The 17,829-nt window shown below is 38.9% G+C and overlaps 1 protein-coding gene across 1 annotated transcript; it reads right to left on the reverse strand.

Moving 5' to 3' along the window:
* Positions 1–9,393: 9,393 nt before the first annotated feature.
* Positions 9,394–15,449, reverse strand: hhex (hematopoietically expressed homeobox). Its single transcript, XM_018666503.2, has 4 exons — positions 14,766–15,449; positions 11,256–11,434; positions 10,740–10,790; positions 9,394–10,621 (listed from the first exon to the last, which is right to left on the reverse strand). Exons 1-4 carry the CDS (start codon positions 15,157–15,159, stop codon positions 10,367–10,369), a joined length of 879 nt encoding a protein of 292 aa, XP_018522019.1. The 5' UTR covers positions 15,160–15,449; the 3' UTR covers positions 9,394–10,366.
* Between the last annotated feature and the right edge of the window lie 2,380 nt (positions 15,450–17,829).

Below are 17,829 nucleotides of genomic sequence, written 5' to 3' on the forward strand. Positions count from 1 at the left end.
CCAAAGGTGGCCAGGCTTTTTTTTGTTATGGCCTCCACTCTTTGGAACGACCATCCTGAGGAGATCGCTTACAGGGCATGTCCCTTGTGTCTCAGTCCCTTCAACTGAACACTGAGGAGAGATACTGAGAGACGGAGGAGAGAGGAAACAAAGGAATATGTTTTAGAAAATTGCTACGTATATTTGTTAAACTGTTTGTGATGGGGTTGTGGATTCTTGTCTGTTTTCTCCACTCCTGGTGTTGAGTGTTTGTCCCCAGTCTCTCTTGTCTGTTTGTATGTTTCTGGCCATGGCTGACCCACTTCTTTGTTCCCTCCAAACCACCTACACACTTAACGTTCATCACCGTTCATGATTGCCACCTCCTCCCCTGCAATATAAAAGCCCAGCCTTTCACCTCAGTCTTTGCCTGTTCATTGTGAACCTCTATGGGGTAAACTCTATGGCCGACTCTTGTTTTGCTTTGATTCTAGTTAATGTTCTTTGCTGAACCAGTGGATTTTGTGTGTGATTGTAGAAGCCTCATGTGTGAATGAGTGGGGATGACAACAGAAACATACATGAAAAGCTTATTGCTGCAAGACAATAAATATAATATTATTCATAATACAGGTTAAAGGTGGGAAATAACATGCAGAGAAAGAGATGAAGTTTCTTTTTTACTTTCCCCGGTGTCATTTTATTTTAGAAGATGACAAAAGTGACTGTCCTCTATAGTTTAATGTTTCTCTCCTGAGGTGGAGCCACATCACACTCTTTATTACTGCAACATAACTGTTCACTCTAGTACAATCTGTTGCTAACATGCTTTCTTCTAACCCTCTATTTCTCAGTCCAAAATTCACCAACAGGCTGGACACTGCCCAGCACCCCCACCCCAAGCATCCCTTCATCTATTAATGTCCTTTCCTGTCTCTGTGGCCATCACTGTTTTCACAGTCCTTTGCTGGAAACCAAACATATTAACACTGCATTGTTCTGCCAGCTACATTATAGCTGGAAACATCAGTGCAGCAATCGTTTCCTGGAACCCCACATTAATAAGCAAAGGCCAGTGGCAATACGTTTATGTGTGTATGTGTATTTGTGTGTGCTGTTTGAGCTTGTATGAATTTGTATGAGGTCTGGAAATGGAAACTGATTTTTGTTACTTTGTCCTGTTGCTTTCTTTCTAGTGATTTCTAGTCCAATCTAATCCTGACTTTTGTGTATCCTTGTCTATCCAAGTAGTTTTATTTGCCCAAACCTGACTACGGTACTGGCCGGTGGTGGAAGAAGTACAGTGATTTATTTTTTCCATTTATTTATTTATTTTAGCAAAGTAAAAGTAGCAATACTACATTACAAAAATAGTCTGTAACAAGTTAGAGTCCTTAAACATTCTACTTAAGTACAGACAAATACTGGTGTCTATCATATCACTTAATTCTAATTATAGATCTATTAATGTATTAATTGCTTTAATGCTGTAGCTGGTAAAGGTGGAGCTAACTGCTTGCTAAGAGTCTCATCTTAACATAACAATTAAATATTCAAAAATATATCTTTAATATTTTTAAGGTTTGCTATGTTTTTTTCTTTTCAACTAATAATAATAATATTTGACATATTCAAATATTTATCACAAATACAGATGTTTTGGATTTACAGTTTTGCCCCATTTTTCAATAACTGGCATGTAAATTAACTTTTTTCACATGATTTAGCTAATATTTTTTGTAATTTGACAAAACAGGAAAAAAACTATAAAACAACACCATTTTTTAAATAAAACTGCAATTACATTTAAAAACATACATTTTCTGCAGTATATAATAACAAACCTTAATTTATTTGTTGGTTACATTTTGTAGTCGGTAGTACAACTACCTCAAAATTGCACTAAAGTACACTACTTGATTAAATGCACTTACTTTACTTTTCATAGTGACACTAGCAGCAGTGATGTTCTGCTGATTACAAAATACTTACCATGATAAGCAACATTTGTTAAGTTGAAAAACTTATTGATTTATGATTGAATTAGTATATTTTATGATATTTAAACTGCAGCATGATTTATGTCTGTAGTGTCCATCAATCATGTCATCATCTTCTTGTCTCAGAGCCAAATGTGTTTTTGAAGTAATGTCACTTCAGTGATTTTATCAACAAGAACTTTTTTTTTCAGCAAATGGACTGATATAATAATATATAATAATAATAATAATAATAATAATAATAATAATAATAATAATAATAATAAATCCATTGATTTCTAAATTAATATGAATGATTCTGACAGTATCAGGACAGCAACAGGACACATATGTTCATTAATCTGCAGCCTGTACGCAATTGACTGGTCAGTTAGAGCTTGGCATTCTGCCTGTTATTCAGGAGAAATAGCTGTGCTCTTTATTTCCAACAAACCCTTGTTTGCATTTTCCAGAGGTTCATGTTTTATTCTTGAAATGACTTACACTGGTAATACTGTTGCAACACATTTTGCAATATGATGTGAGAACACATAAGCTTATAAAATGAAGTATTATATAATTGAAAACCTTTTTCAAAGTTAGTGATTTAAAAATAAAAATATATATATCCCAGACACCCTGTTAAAAAGTCAGATTTTTATGATTTTATCACAGTGGAAAATTATCTACTTTCCAGCACACACTCACCTATGTTCAGAGATATCCCTTTCCTAAATGTCACTTGCGCCCTAATAGCACCTTAATTCAGTCGGATGTTTGCAGCATTTGGCCATAGCTATTTATTATCAGTGTGTGTGCCCTTCTAGGGTAGCTTGTTTGAGCAGCTAATTGTTCAGACAGATTCTATCTAAATTGCATGGTGAGGCAGAAAATCCTGTACTCTTTTGACTAGCATGTGAATACTTTTAAAACCTCGCTATCTTCCATTTGGATATGGCCTAATTGAAAAGCAAATAGTACACTTGAGTGCACCCATGAATCGGTGAGTGATATCTCCTTAGCTGCCAGAGGAATGAATCTCTTCTGCTGGGCCACCTTGTCCCCTCTCCTGTTTTCCACTGCTTCAAAGGGCCTCCCTAACGCATTATCTATTGGAACATTGTTTTGGGGACTAATGTCTCGATGTGGATCCTTTTCACACACGTAGTAAGTGGCTTCTGGAACAACTCCAGTCCTGACTGTTGACTCACCATATGGGACACTGAGAAAAGCGGGCAGATACACTCAACATACAAAGTGAATGTGAAGGGGATTTTATGGAAATAATACCGAATAATACTAATATTAAAGTGTCACTTTTTTACATATTAAAAACATCCATCCATTATTTATACTGCTTATCCTTAAGGGTTGTGGAGGGCCTGAAGCCTATCCCAGCTGACACTAGGCAAGAGGTGGGGTACAACCTCCTCTAAAAGCTTAGTTAAGAAATTGTAAAAAAAAATTATCATTTTGAATGACCGGGTCAAGACCAGGTTTCTTAAGAAGCTAAAAATGAGACAGGACTGTAGCTGTGGCTAGAGAACTGTTAAAAATCATCAGCACACTCAGACCAAATGCTTCATGCTTGCAATCATGCATCCAAGCAGGGGTAAAGAGACTATTGGGCAAATTATTCTTTAATGGGGTGAGAAATGTTTGGGAAGTCTTTAAACTGCTCACAGCTGTTTGGGGAGCAATTTCTAGTGAGAGGGGTCAACTATCCTGGAGTTATGGCTGCTCTTGGTGATGATATCTACTTTTTTAATAAAGAATTAGTTCTTGATTAGAAGATGATTCATTTTGTGTCTTGGAAAACAGGCTGGAAAACAGGCTGGGTGTAGTAGAGTTGACAGGAGTGAGTTGGACAGGAGTGAGTTTTGGTTGCTGTCAGATACACAGATGTCACGTAGAACAAAATTGCTAAGGGAAAGGCAAAATGACAGGACAGGATTCAGAGTATAATTTTTATGTGTTGGGCAGGTCACAGACTGCACAAAGTCAAAAGAATCAATAAGTTGCAAAAAATCAGCAGCCATGACATGATGAGCTCAGAAAATTCACTACAAAAGACTTTCTTCTGATTTGGTGGTCTACAGAATATAAAACACAAAACAGCTAAATCACCATTTAGCACAAAACCTAGACAAGTTAAACCACTAAAATGTTAAATGATTCAAAATTGTCCCAGCTTACAATAACTCAAAACCTATATTGTTTTTGAGGTAAAGTGAAGGGTATTTGATCTTATGTATGTAGACGCCATTGAAAATATAATGGGCCTTGAACTATAACCTCACTGCTACAAAAGTCTACAAGAGTCTACAAATTTCAAATTACAGATAAATGCATGAACAAGACTGTAAAATAATGGTGAGTAACTGCCTGACCAAGTATGAAACAGACTGTGAGACTTTATGAATATGGGAGACAGTAGGCTGCTTACTATGATTCTCTCTCTGCTTTAATAATGTGAACTGTGAAGCAACCGTATCTGTCTTAAACATAATGAGATTAGAGTCTGACAGTACTCACACAGTGACAATGAATAAAAATAGACCAACAAACTTTAATTGGTGTCATTTTATCAGATTCAGAGAGTTTGTGTAGAGGTCTTATTCTCAAAATAAATAAAACACTGTTGTTCCTCTGCTGGGATATTAAACAATCCACTGCTGTAGCTTGGTAATGGTTATACCTAACCCAACATTAGCTGGAATCTTATCAAAACAAAGCCAAATATTTTCTGTTAAACTTCTTTAATGGAAAACATGTTTGACAGGATTCTTTTTCTTTTTCGACAAAAAATAGATCCATTACAGTATTATTGAGGAAAAAGACACAACTACACTGGACAATTTACAGCGCTCACATGCCAGGATCTAAAGAGAGGTGTAACTCAACTGTGACTGCACTTTCAACACTGTCACCCACGCACTTTCAGAGCAGAGCTCCAGCAGTAACATGTGAGACTGATTGAACACACACACTGCAGCCTGGAGAGGATTCCTTGGTATTGACAGGCACATTTTGAACAGGCTCTGTACTAGTTATAGTTTCATTAGTCAAACATCTCTGTTTTTCATATTAACTTGCTTCATTCTCCTTGTTCTTAGGTGGAAGACAAATAACTTTATATTAAATGGACAGGATGTGTAATTACTTAACATTTTAGTGATACTGCCCAGGCTGTACTCAGTTTTGTTGTATATTCCCATCTCTCATCATGTTTAAAGGAACAGTTTAATATTTCGAGAAATACTCTTACTCGCTTTCTTGCTGAGAGTTTGATGAGAATATTGATACCACTGCTTCGTCTTTTCTGTAAATACAAGGCTACAGCCAGCTGCTGTTACTGTAGCTTAGCTCTGACTCTGTCTGAAGGTTAGACTCAAGTCAACAAGTTGCAGGGGTTTGGTTCCGGAGGTCGTACCCTCATTACCCTCAAATTTAATCATTTAATTCTGCATTGGAGTGATAGTGTCTATGTCATTTTTCACCACAGTGTGTGATAGTCTCTTACTTTTTTTTTCTTTTTTTGCAGACAAGGAGAGATATAAGTTTTGTGGATATAACTCCAGTTTTAGTCTAGTCTACAAGTACAGTGCTGATGACATTTCAGTTGACTGTACAAAGGTATCTTCTGTAGGACTCCATCAAACCAAGCTTTATAGACTGACCACTTAAATGTCTACCTAAATGCATAGTTCAGCACCATCATAATTCACATCACATGTTGTCAGAGACATTATTACATGCCTGTGTTAAACTTTTTCCAAACTTATTCAGATAACAATCCACTCGCTATGAAATGGAACACTTCTAGTAATCACATAATCTCTTTAATTAATACCTCCATGTGTTTCTCTCATATTTATCATTGCAGCAACATTTAGAAATAAAAGCTGGGATAAATAAAGAAAAATAAACAGCTTCTGTTCCCCCCTCATTCTACCTACCTGTGTCTCACTCACTCGGATATTTGTCTATGTCTGTCTCTCTGTTTCCTCCTCTCCCTTTCTCCCCCTCCTCCCCCTCTCTGGGTCTGTATGGCTGCTGGCGACACTAGTATCGATGTAAGCGATGTTTTCTCTCATTAATTTATCAGCTCAGCGGAGGAGGGAGGCCTCAGTAGGGAGAGATAATGGCTTCCATTTGGCCAAGGTCAACAGTCAACACATTCCTTAGTCGTTCAAATATAACCACACATTAACTTGTGTGCACCAATACCACACACACACACACACACACACACACACACACACACACACACAGCTAATAGATTGTAGTATCACTACCCTGTTTATGAGGGTTTCATCTTATTAAAGAGGTAATACTCCGATCCCTAATCAGAAATTAGTTGAATAAATCAGAATGCTTAACTTCAGATAACAGCTATAGACAAGTACTTTACCCCATCAGTACCCAGGTGACCCATGATATCTGCATCTGTTTGGTAGCTGAACACTTGTTTTCTCTGTTTGATGTTTTATAAACGTATTGGTTATAATTAATTTTGCTCTGTGTAACTATGGCTAGGATATGGATTGGGTTTCTGTTACAATTTCACTTTATTTAATGGATAAACCATGTGCTGAGTCAACATGGTCTACAATTATTTGGACATTTTCATATTCATCTGAGCCACAGAGCTCCACATTGTAGTTTATTTTTGACCCAATCCCACACACAGTCCTGTTGCTGCAAATACTGACTAGTACATTAAATGAGGATTAAACCACCACTGGAATGAGTCCCTAACAAATGCACTGTTTCCTGTGAGAGACACATCACTGGTTTTGTTCTTTGCATGGGACAGTAAGAAAAAGTTCAAGTGCTAGACTTGAGAGTAAGAAAAGAACAGAATAATAAATAAGACTTATGCTTGAAGAAAGGAACCTTTCTAATGCAGTAAAGGACCCTTAAGGATAGGACTTGATGATGCATCCTGACAACATGCACTGGCCTCTGAAAGTGATTCTCAGAGGTTAGAGAATTTTTTCAGTCCACAGAGAGACATGTAATCTTTGAAAATATCTAAAAACATACAAATCAGCAAACCTGGAAAACCATGTGCCCCAAAAAATGAGGTTTATATATTACTAAATGGTCTCATTGCTATGGGGAAAACATAATTGATTATGTTAACTGACAATATCTGTTTAGTTTAGGCAACTAAAAAACTGTGGATAAGTAGTAGGGATCATGATTTGGTTAAATACTGTAAAAGCAAAGTCAGTTTGTCTTGTTCTTCAAAACCAAATACTAATACCAGAACCACCATCCTTCGCTAACCTTAACCAAGAGCTTTGATTCATAATACATTAAATAGAACCATAAGAACATTGACTGTGCTTTAGCTAATATCAGATACTGAAGGAAAACAAATGAAATACAATGACAGTGAGCATTTTTCACACATTCAGTATGAACATTTTGCAACTTTGATTAAAAAAATAAAATAAAATAAATGAATTTCCTTATCATGATTCACGTGGCATTGCTTTTTCCCCAAAACATATTTACTGTTACTAATTACTCTTATATAATCTCTTATATAATCATCATTTCTAGGTGACAGTGTTACCTTACAGTGATGATATTAAATGCTCCAAATAAACAGAATTAAAGATCTGTTCTGAACAGCACACAACTGTCAACACACAAATACCCATGAATTTAAGTGCAACACATTAATTACATTTAGGGTCTAACATGACCAATGATTTTACAATATTACTGATGAAAGCATGGTAAAGTCAACAGGTCATCTAGAAAAAACAACAATCAAAGCAGGCCATGTTCCACTGGTGTGTGTGTGTGTGTGTGTGTGTGTGTGTGTGTGTGTGTGTGAATTGACCAGATCAGACAGGCACCCTAGGACCAGTCAACTATCTGCTGAACATTTTACCCACCAACTGTGTGTGCTATTCCTTCTACTGTTGACTTTACCCTGCACAATTTGTGAACCATTACACAATACAGAGGCTGAGATCAATGTGCATACTGTTGGATTTGGAATAGTCTTGTATGTGTGAGGCCAATGAACCTCAGCAGTGCAACTCAAACAAGGTTATGAGAGCAATACGCTTTAAAAAATATTACACATGGTTTAAAATGAGTTTTCTTTCATTTCCAAATCAGTCACATTCTGTCAGTCTCAACAGCTAGAATCATCTCTTATATTAAAATGTAGAGTGAACATATCGTATGAGTATCAGTCCAGTCCACTGCTATCTGTCTGATGCCCCTGCTGCTCTGAGGGTTCACTCAATCATTAACCTAATCTACTTACTGAAAAAGTCCCACTCACAGTGTGTGCATGAAGGCTCAGTGATAAGCTATTCGAAGATGAAGGTGGTGATGGGACAACAATTGACATGGACTAAACTGTTTGCTAATCTGTGTCTGCCTTTGATTCCTCTGGAAACCAGGAGGCAGAGAAACAGCAGAATGAAGAGCAGCAACTGGGTCTGCAGCTTTTCATTGGCAATTCATCTATCATGTGTTCCAACTGAAAGTTTCAGATTGATTTATTTGAATATCATCACATTTAATTCAACAAGTCTTGGCACAAAGGAAGCTTTAAATGTTCATCAGAGCAGTTTAGGTAGAGTATTCTGAGTGTCTCATGTTATCTGAGATGAGGTGGGTGGTGGCAGTGAGGGGGTCATCCATCCAGCCAAAATATTAAACTAATCAATGAAATTAATCAAAAACGTCTCTTTTTGTATTATACAATGCATATTATGGCTTATAGGTTCAAATGTATGGTTTTTAATGATTTGTTGATCAGAGCAGAAGCTGGTGACTGCAGACACCACAGTTTCTTCGGCCAATAGATGGTTGTGGTCACCTGTGTCCAGAGGTAACTTGAAATAAACCAAAGTCATAATGTCCATTGTGGTGAATTATCTCACTCAAGCAAGTTCCCTGTCTATGCATCTGATTACTTTTCAACATATGATGAGCTGAAAAACTCAAATTTTTATAGATTAAACTGAATAATAGTTAAAGTAGTTAACCTTGACCAGCTGTAAATTATTAAAGCACCAGTAAAATCAACCCAAGGTCATAAATGAAATTAACAATACTCTGAATGGGGCCGTTTAAATCGTGATTGTGTTTTCGATATTTTAAGTACAGTTTTCTAATAAAACCATTGTCATTTTATTTTAGTTAAATTTGAAAAATGTCATTTTTACTTATGTTTTATTGGTGCTTTCACCCAAGTAGAGAATGTACATACTTTTTTTTCCATCACGATTTTTTAAAATAAAAATCTTCATACTAAAGGAAGTGGAAGCAACATATTTAAAAATGAACAATGAACAATGAACAATGAACAAAACATTTCATGCTTTTAAATATGGCCGCCGTTTGAAGTATTAGATAAGGATGAAACACACTGGACAGAAAAATAACACACCCGACGTGTGAGAAATACTTTTACTGAATTCAAGCAAAAAATCAAATTATTTATGATTATAATTATAATTCAGTCACACTCATAAAGGTAACACTGCAAAAATGTTCAATCCCACTTTACAAAAATGTCAAGTCAAATGTGTCCGGCTGAACTTTGGGAAATATAAAAAATAGTGTCCACAACACATGTTTCAATCTCATAGAAACGTTGGCAACAATAAGAAATACGACATTTTAATATATCTAACATTATTATCAACAACAATGTAATAACCGTGTATCAAATTAGTTTTATTACTGACCATGATCAGGCCTGGATATACTAAGACTAAAACCCCGTTTGTTCTATTTTTTTCATTTTAATGATTATATTTATTTTTGGTTTATTGATTGGTTTTTATTTGGTCATTTTAATTCTTTGCCGAGTAATAAATGGCCTATAATTGAAAACATAAATGTATGTATGTCATTTACAGATTTCCTTTTTCTCTGTACAATTTTACAAATTACAAAATAATCAAATTCCAGCTGATGCAGCTCCATCCAAAGCTGCAAAATGAATTCTTATCACAAAGTTAGTATCTATCTATACCAAACAAATCAGAATCAGCTTTGTATTAATTATTTAATGGAATATCCCAATTTATGGCAAAAGATTTAAGAGCGTTTATCGTGTAAAACGACAGACAGCAGAGAAACTCATCTATAAGTCGATTACTCATTTACAGTGGTTGAAATAAAACAGTAATAGGCTAATGGTCACAAATACAGCAGAATATTATGTTTATATACAATAAGAAAAAAGAGAGCCGTGGGTTAAGGACGCTGAGGATGGTGAAACGTTCTGTTTATCGAGCTGAACATAAACGTTACACCAGGACCACCTGTCTGAGTGAGGGGGTTGGGGGAACAGGTTCAAGTGTCAGAAGAATCAACGGTCTTCATCATTCAGCTCCGAATGTCCGAGTGGAGCCTGTGGTTCAGAACTGCGGGTTCCGTGTGAATTGGTCGTCGTCCTCTATATCCAGCTCTTGGTCCGAGTCGTCTGACACGTCAGAGTCAAGCTCCGTACGGGGCCGCTGGGGGGACACGGAGCTCACACAGGTAGGACCCGTCTGCGCCGGCTCAGAGGCCAGGACCGTGTGTCTCTGCTCCGGACTCTGGATCCCAGTCGTTTCGTCTTCTTTATTACTCCTGTCGTCCTCCACCTCCCTCTTCCCTCCCTGAGGATTCTCCTGATGAAAACAGAGACGGGTCGTTTTAAGACTCAGAAGGCCTGGACAGGTGCATTTTAATGCAGATTCGTTGGTTCAAATGGAGGAATAAAATGTGACACCTGTCTAAACTTCTCACCTGTTTCAGTCTTCGCCACTTCGCTCGTCGATTTTGGAACCAGGTTTTAACCTGTATGACAAAATGAAAAGAAACGAATTAAGCTCCGTCTGTGAGGTTTCTTTAAAGTAGACTATCCATGCTTATTAAAGATGAATGCCGAAGAGACAATAAGATTCTATTGTGTACAAGGTCAAAATGTCTAGAGAATTAAATACACCGGAAATCAAAATTATATTCGATAGGCTCATCAATAATGGATTCGGCCCGAGAATGAACATCCCGGAATAATCAAATAAAAGTCGGAATGTGGTTATGGGCTAAAATCCTGTGCGAAGTGAATTTTAATAGATTTCAGTCTATTATGATTTTCCTCTGTCGGCTACAGTATTAGTATTTATCTGCATTTATTTACTCCACCAACTAACACCAAATATTTGAAGTTCCTTGTTCATCATTTTCATGCGAATGGGCCTACTAATACTGAAGTACACTACTGGTGCACTAACACCCTCAGGGTGGACTCGGTCTGCTCACCTGTCTCTCGCTGAGCTGCAGCATCTTGGCCAGTCGTTTCCTCTCCGGAGGAGAGAGGTATTTCTGCGTCTCAAACTTCTTCTCCAGCTCGATGGTCTGGTCGTTAGAGAACCGGACCTGTCCGCCCTTTCTTTTATGTAACGGCCGCTGGATGAAAGGGGTCCACAGCAGAGGCTTCCCTTCGGGGGGGGGGGGGACACATTCATTCAAAGTTCCCATAAAGTCACGTATCCTAGGACATCATTTCTGACTGGTGAATGTGCTTCGTGAGATAGGATATTCGTTTTTAGGAAAAACTTTTCATCATATGGCATTAAAAATCCTAGAACAGAAAAATCAACTTAACCTGAGATAAGCGAACTTATAATTTAATCAACTCTGGTAGTTTTTCAAACCATTCACTCAGTGTTGTGTGTTTATACAGCTGAATGTCATTAACACGTAAATAAAAAAGATCAAATAATAAATTGGAAAATTTTAAGAAATCGCCCGACAAAGTAAAAGCTGTAGAGGACAGATATCCACTGTCCATCTTCTCATCATTACCATCATTACCTGATGCCACACAAACAGTCTGTCTGAGACCAGTACGAGTTCATTAGCAGCTGTTAGAAGCAGATCAGGACGGTCAGTTAGAGTAAACAGGCAGTTCAGATATGAGGACAAATGTATGAGCTGCAACTATCGAACAGATTTATAGAGAGAAAGGACACCGCAGTCTAATCAGGAGTGTTTGTGTCTTGTCTGGTTTCCTGTCCAGTTAATGGCAGGGAACAAACAATAGCAGTAGAGGAGGCTGCACCACCCCCCACCCCCTTCCACACACACACACGGCCTGCTGCACGCTACTGTCTTTTAAGGAAGGTCGTGACAGAGTGAAAACTATGGCCAAATATCCGCTTCATGTGCTTCCTGCTTTGCGGTGTGATTATAGGCGATGGCATCCAACCAACAGACACTCATGTCCTCTGCTGCTCTCACTGACACAATATAAATCTGTTGTGGTCGAAACTGCTGTCAAAGACCTTCTTATTGCTGCTCTTTTCCAAAGGAAGTTAGCTAATCCAGTCCCATGAGAGACGTTTCTCACAACATACGTCTTGAATGAAAGAAGAGAATAAAGAATAGAACTTAATAACTGGTAAACCTGAATAATCAGAGCTAAAGTAGAAGAAGAAGCTTCTTCTGGGACATTAAGTTTCTAACTGACATTTCTATGACTAGCTCTGTTGTAGACACCAACAGTGTGTTCATGTTCTGTCTGATGACTTCACTACGCTGATAATTATGCTTAGACTCACAAACAATTAATGAAACACAATACAGTTGGCTATAATGAAGCTAAACATTGAGGAACATTTTCAAGACCTGTAGAGCAGAGACAGTGACAGGCTGCTCAGGATACAGCTGGGGGATTAAACAAAGTGCGAAGTTGTTCTCAGTTTAAAGAGCATTTAATTTCTGCACTTCTCTCTTTTAGAGCATGGAAATTAATCAAAGAAATGTTAGAGCCTGAACGTTTGGTCTGCAGAGCTGTTCCTCAGGCAAAACAAAGCCCTTTATTTACATCAGGCCTACTTTACAAGCCGTTTTTATTGTCCGTGATATGGTTTAATAAATTTTGAAAAATTTTAAAAGATAGAGAAGGTGGATGACTAAATATAGCCTGCTGTAGAATATTATTTCACCACATTCTTAATTGTTGAAATTGAACACTGTGCCCTCATGTCACTCAGACCCTTCCTTCTTTACTGTTGCCTCCTTTAAATCCTTACAAATGAGACATTATCTTTTCTCTAAGATCCCATTAGAGCCTGACGCGTTGCTCTGTTTGCTTTATTTTCTTCTCGCCGCCGACCATAAAGAAAGTCAGCCACATCCTCGCTGGCCGAGCAGAGGAAGTGTAACAATATGTGAAAAACGGATCCCGGGCTATCAGAGGCCGAGTGTTTCCTGAATATGTCTGTATTGAGGATGTCGATAAAATAATCAGCAGCGTGCAGCGGGCTCCCGAGGAAGCGGCTGGCCGGGGTGAGCCAGGAAAACATTTAACAGCTTCTTAAACCAGATTTACTCCTATCGACAGGCTCACGGCTTCCGCTATGAACGGAAAAAGGCCGGCTCGTTCAGCGCAACACAGTCAGACGGCCCCTCTGTCACACTATACTGGAGAGGACCGCAGAGTCACAGGGACACAAGTATCAACCTCAGAAACAAGTTCACTCCTGTGTCCATGAGCCCTCAGACCCCCATATATTACAGCCTGACATTATTATTATTGTTATTATTATTATTATTGTTGTTGTTACTTGTTGTTGTTATTATTACAATAATAATAATAATAACCATCATCATAATGGGGCACATGTTTAAACGAGGCACCACATTTAAAAACAGGTCCACCACTACACCAAGCTGAAATATTTTTAGTGTAGATGACAAATATGGGTTCTTTGAAATCTTAATTAAATAATTAATTAATTAATAACGCTCACGTGGGTTTGAACACGATCACTGACACAACTGAGGGAACTCTAATTAAATTCATCCCCAGAGGAGCAAGAACCTAACATTCAAACACAGAGAGAGAGAGCAAGAGAGAGAGAGAGAGAGAGAGAGAGAGAGAGAGAGAGAGAGAGAGAGAGAGAGAGAGAGCAGTGAAATAACAAGTGATTTGGAGCCCAGATATGTTTTAGTCGCCGACTCACTTTGCTTCTCTGATGTTTCAGAACAATGGGAGTCAGGAAAACGAGTCAAGGTTGCCATACACCCCCCACCCAACCCTACCCCGCCTCCCCCCTCACCACCACCACTGCGAACACACTGAATGGAGTGGATAAGCCTGCTGCTATTGTGGCCCCAAATATGTCTGTTACAATAACAGTGTGACTCATATGTGCGTGTTCAGGCATCATGCAGAAATGTTCTTCAGGACTGAGGTGAGCTTAAAGGCTGGGAAAGCAACAAGGTCAGAGACCTTGCAGTCTGTTTATGTAAGCTGCATCTAACTGTATACGCTCTTGAGTTCGATATGCATGCATGACCAAGCGTGATATACTTATGCAAAAATGGTTTCGTTGCCACTGAAACGAAGCTTGTGAAGATAAAAAAGTTTTCATGCGCAGGGTAAAAGGTACTCTTTTTGCCACATCATCCAAGCGAACCTGACTCCTTTCTTTAGCGCTGAAATGTATTCATTTCTTACAGAATAAAGCAGGAAATAATCTAAGGCGTGTTTAAAAAAAATTGAACTAATATGCACAGATGAAAAGAGAAAATATTTTTCATGTAGCCTGACTTCACAAGCACAGCAGAGACTGACAGTGTCACACGGGCAACAGTCCAGACAGTTAACTGGAGCTTCTCCACACAAGGAAACGGAGAATATGATTGTAGGTCGTCCTGAGTAATTCTGTAAATTACTATCATTCATAAAGCAGAAACAATATCTACAACCCAAGACTAATTTTAAAATGATCCTAGACTTTTACGCACGTCAGCCCAACTCACCGAGAGGATCGCGCCTCAGCAGCGCCTGTGCGTACTCCCCCATGGAGCGGTGGTGCTGGTGGAACGGGTAGATGGGGCTGGCGAAAGCCCCGGTGGCGGCGTATGTCGCCGTTAGCGTTGAGGCGGCGTGGTGCGACAGCGCCGGGTGGATCGGCGTGGGTTCGTAAATCGGTGTCCGGTACGGTGAGATGAGGCTCGTGAAGGAAGAGTTGGGCGACGCGAGGGTCGGCGTGGGGATAACTGGCGCGGGGCAGGAGGAGGATGAAGAGGCGGAGGATGAAGAAGAGGAGGGAGAGAAGGTGGTCGAGGCACTCCTCCCCAGAATGTCCTCAATGTAGAAGGGGGTCGGGTGAGCCGGCTGGATGGGAGTTGGTGCGTAAAGCGGGGTGCTCATGGTGCCGTCTGCCGCCGCTGTGCCCTGGGACTGAATTAACGGAAAGCTGCGTCCCTCCCTTGTCTCCACACAGCCTTCCTCTTTAGCGATTCTGCCTTACAAGAGGTTTTTACATACTACCAACCATCCACTGTAACTTTCAGCGCCAACTCCAGTCAGCTGATCAGCCTGTACAAACCAAAGAGTGTCTCCCTGCGTCGCGGAGGAAACCGTTAGAGTGTTCTGGTGTCCATCAGGTTGCGGTGTTGAACAAGCTGCTACTTGATCCAACTGTTCAGGCTGTTATCTGGCTGCAGGCGGAGGAGGGAGGAGATAAGTGTACGGCCAACTTCCTGCAGGTGGCCAGCGGGCATTTCTGATTGGCTTATTCGCGGCTCCAATCGGGCCACAGTGATCAGATGACAGAGGAGAAGAGATAATTGTGTTTCTGGAGAATCGGTTCATCGGTAGCTGCTGAAAGACATAGACGAAGAAAACAAACGAGATGATTGAAGGATTTTAACATTTTCATTTTTTTTTAAATTCCTCGTTCTTTGTTTGTGTGTGTAGTCACTGTATCCGTCTGTGACTTAGTCTTCAGACTATCTCGTGAGCCTTTCCTTTTACTCTGCATGTAACTTGAATATTACCTTGCCGAAGTAACATCGGAATATAAAATTTTAACATTTAAAATCTTCAAGTATTAAGCAAAATCGTATTATCAGCAAAATGTTGAATACTTTATGACAATAGAGTCACACATTATTGGATTATTAATCCTGATGCATTCAAGTGTAAGAAACATTTCACTGTTGTATCGGTTGAGGTGGAGTCATTCAGCTGAACACTTTCTGTATCTTTGTCTCTGTATCAGTGCACCAGTTTCACAAGATGGTCCTGTGGTTTATGTATAAAATCTTATTCTGCAAAATAAATAGATAAAAAAATAAATACAGCTGTCAGATAAATGGACCAGAGGCAGAGTAGGGCCACATCACATTAATGTACACAGTCTGCATCTGTTACTCCTTTTTAACCTGTGGATTATGAGATACTGGACCCCTGGACACAGACAAGTAACATGACCCCCTCTTATCAATGGGGCCATTTTGAATCTCTCTCTCTGGTATTTTCACTTTTTATTATTAGGTTCTGTCGTTGGTTGATTTTTTTCTGCTGGAGAAGAAAAGGAGAAGAAAAGTTATCTAAATCCTCTCCACAGCTTTCCACAACAGCAAATTCCCACTGACAAGAGTGTCAGTATCTGTGAAGAGTCACAGATATATTACAAAATTCTATTACATAATGTACTACACATCATTTAAATAATCATCTGAAGAAACCAGTGATACAGACTCTACAGAACTGTGGGGAAAATAACAAAAACATTGAGAGATCGATTTCTGATTACTCTGTATCAGCAGATCTTAATTATTAAAGGATCAGAATCAATAAAATATGTAATATGAACTAGTATGACATCTGTACATTTAACTGAGCTTTTTGACTTGAAAAATGTTTTTAATATTAACTGACTCTGATAGCCCATGCACAGGGGTTTCATGGCGTAATCACATTATAACCACATACACACAAATGATCAAAAATCATACCTTCACTGATATAAACTATTCACATGTCACATTTTATTTTACCGTTTTGCAATGATTAAAAAATAAAATAAAATATGAATCGATGTCTCAAATATGGATTTCTTTATGATCACTTTTTACTGTCTTGCCTTTTCTGAAACAAATGGACCCTTTTAAAGCCCTCTTCATCGGGAACTCGTGGGGAGGAATACTGAGACCTCTATATCTCTTTACTGGCCTATTACAGGAAGTTCATGTTTATTTTAACGATACTGGAATCAATCTGTAAAATACCCACCACGTGCAAGTTTAAACTGTAGAACCAAAACTCCCCACGGCGCCCTGGAACCTTCAAATTCCCAAAAACAAAAAACACAGAAGCCATGACCCCAGAGTCCTCTGTACTAGGCCCGGGTTTTATGCTGCTCGATCTACACGTCTAAAACGGGTGTTTGACTAATCAAACAACTTCGAGTTTTATCTAACAGTGTAATACACGTTAACTACAGTCCTCATTACTGACGGTGCAGCTGAATGGCGAGTGATTAACTCATGATTTGAATGTTTGGAGTTTTCATGTGAATTCCATCTATCAGTGCGGCTGAGGTGATAGACTTACGATAATGACTATAAATGCAAATCGCTGTAATTGCTCACTGAGTACACGCTTATTCCCCTCACACACGTTTCCGCAAAGTGTTAAACAATAACGATAACTTCTGTGTTTCAGGGTGACAGCACGGACAGTCGGTTTCATCCAGCTCCACGTGTTATGGCCACCTTGATATTTTATTACCAAGTGCTTTCATAAATGATACGTCCACCAGTCACGCTTCAGTGTGACTATTGCTTCTCAATGATAGATGTGCGCACAAACAGAATCCAGTGCTTCGATTTTCTGACGTTTCTTTAAAGCGCGCAACGCGGACTGCCAACTTTCTAACGGCTGTAATTTAGATAATGTGGACTCAGAGAGCAAACAGCGATATGAGCAGCCTTGAAGACATGAAAGAAATCACCAAACAGCTAATATTTGGACCGAGACAATCATTACAGCTCATTGATTCGGGCCCGTGGCGTCAGACTCCTGTCCAAAGAC

The sequence above is a fragment of the Lates calcarifer genome, unplaced genomic scaffold (assembly GCF_001640805.2).
Source record: "Lates calcarifer isolate ASB-BC8 unplaced genomic scaffold, TLL_Latcal_v3 _unitig_5776_quiver_344, whole genome shotgun sequence".
Lineage (NCBI taxonomy): Eukaryota > Metazoa > Chordata > Actinopteri > Centropomidae > Lates > Lates calcarifer.

What these genes read in the sequence shown, in the direction of transcription:
- hhex (XM_018666503.2), bottom strand. Translation starts at nt 15,159, where the DNA reads ATGAGCACCCCGCTTTACGCACCAACTCCCATCCAGCCGGCTCACCCG. An exon ending in GCTGAGGCGCGATCCTCTCG is followed by an intron (nt 11,435 to 14,765) that starts GTGAGTTGGGCT and finishes CCCCCCCCGAAG; the next exon opens with GGAAGCCTCTGCTGTGGACC. An exon ending in TGCAGCTCAGCGAGAGACAG is followed by an intron (nt 10,791 to 11,255) that starts GTGAGCAGACCG and finishes TTTGTCATACAG; the next exon opens with GTTAAAACCTGGTTCCAAAA.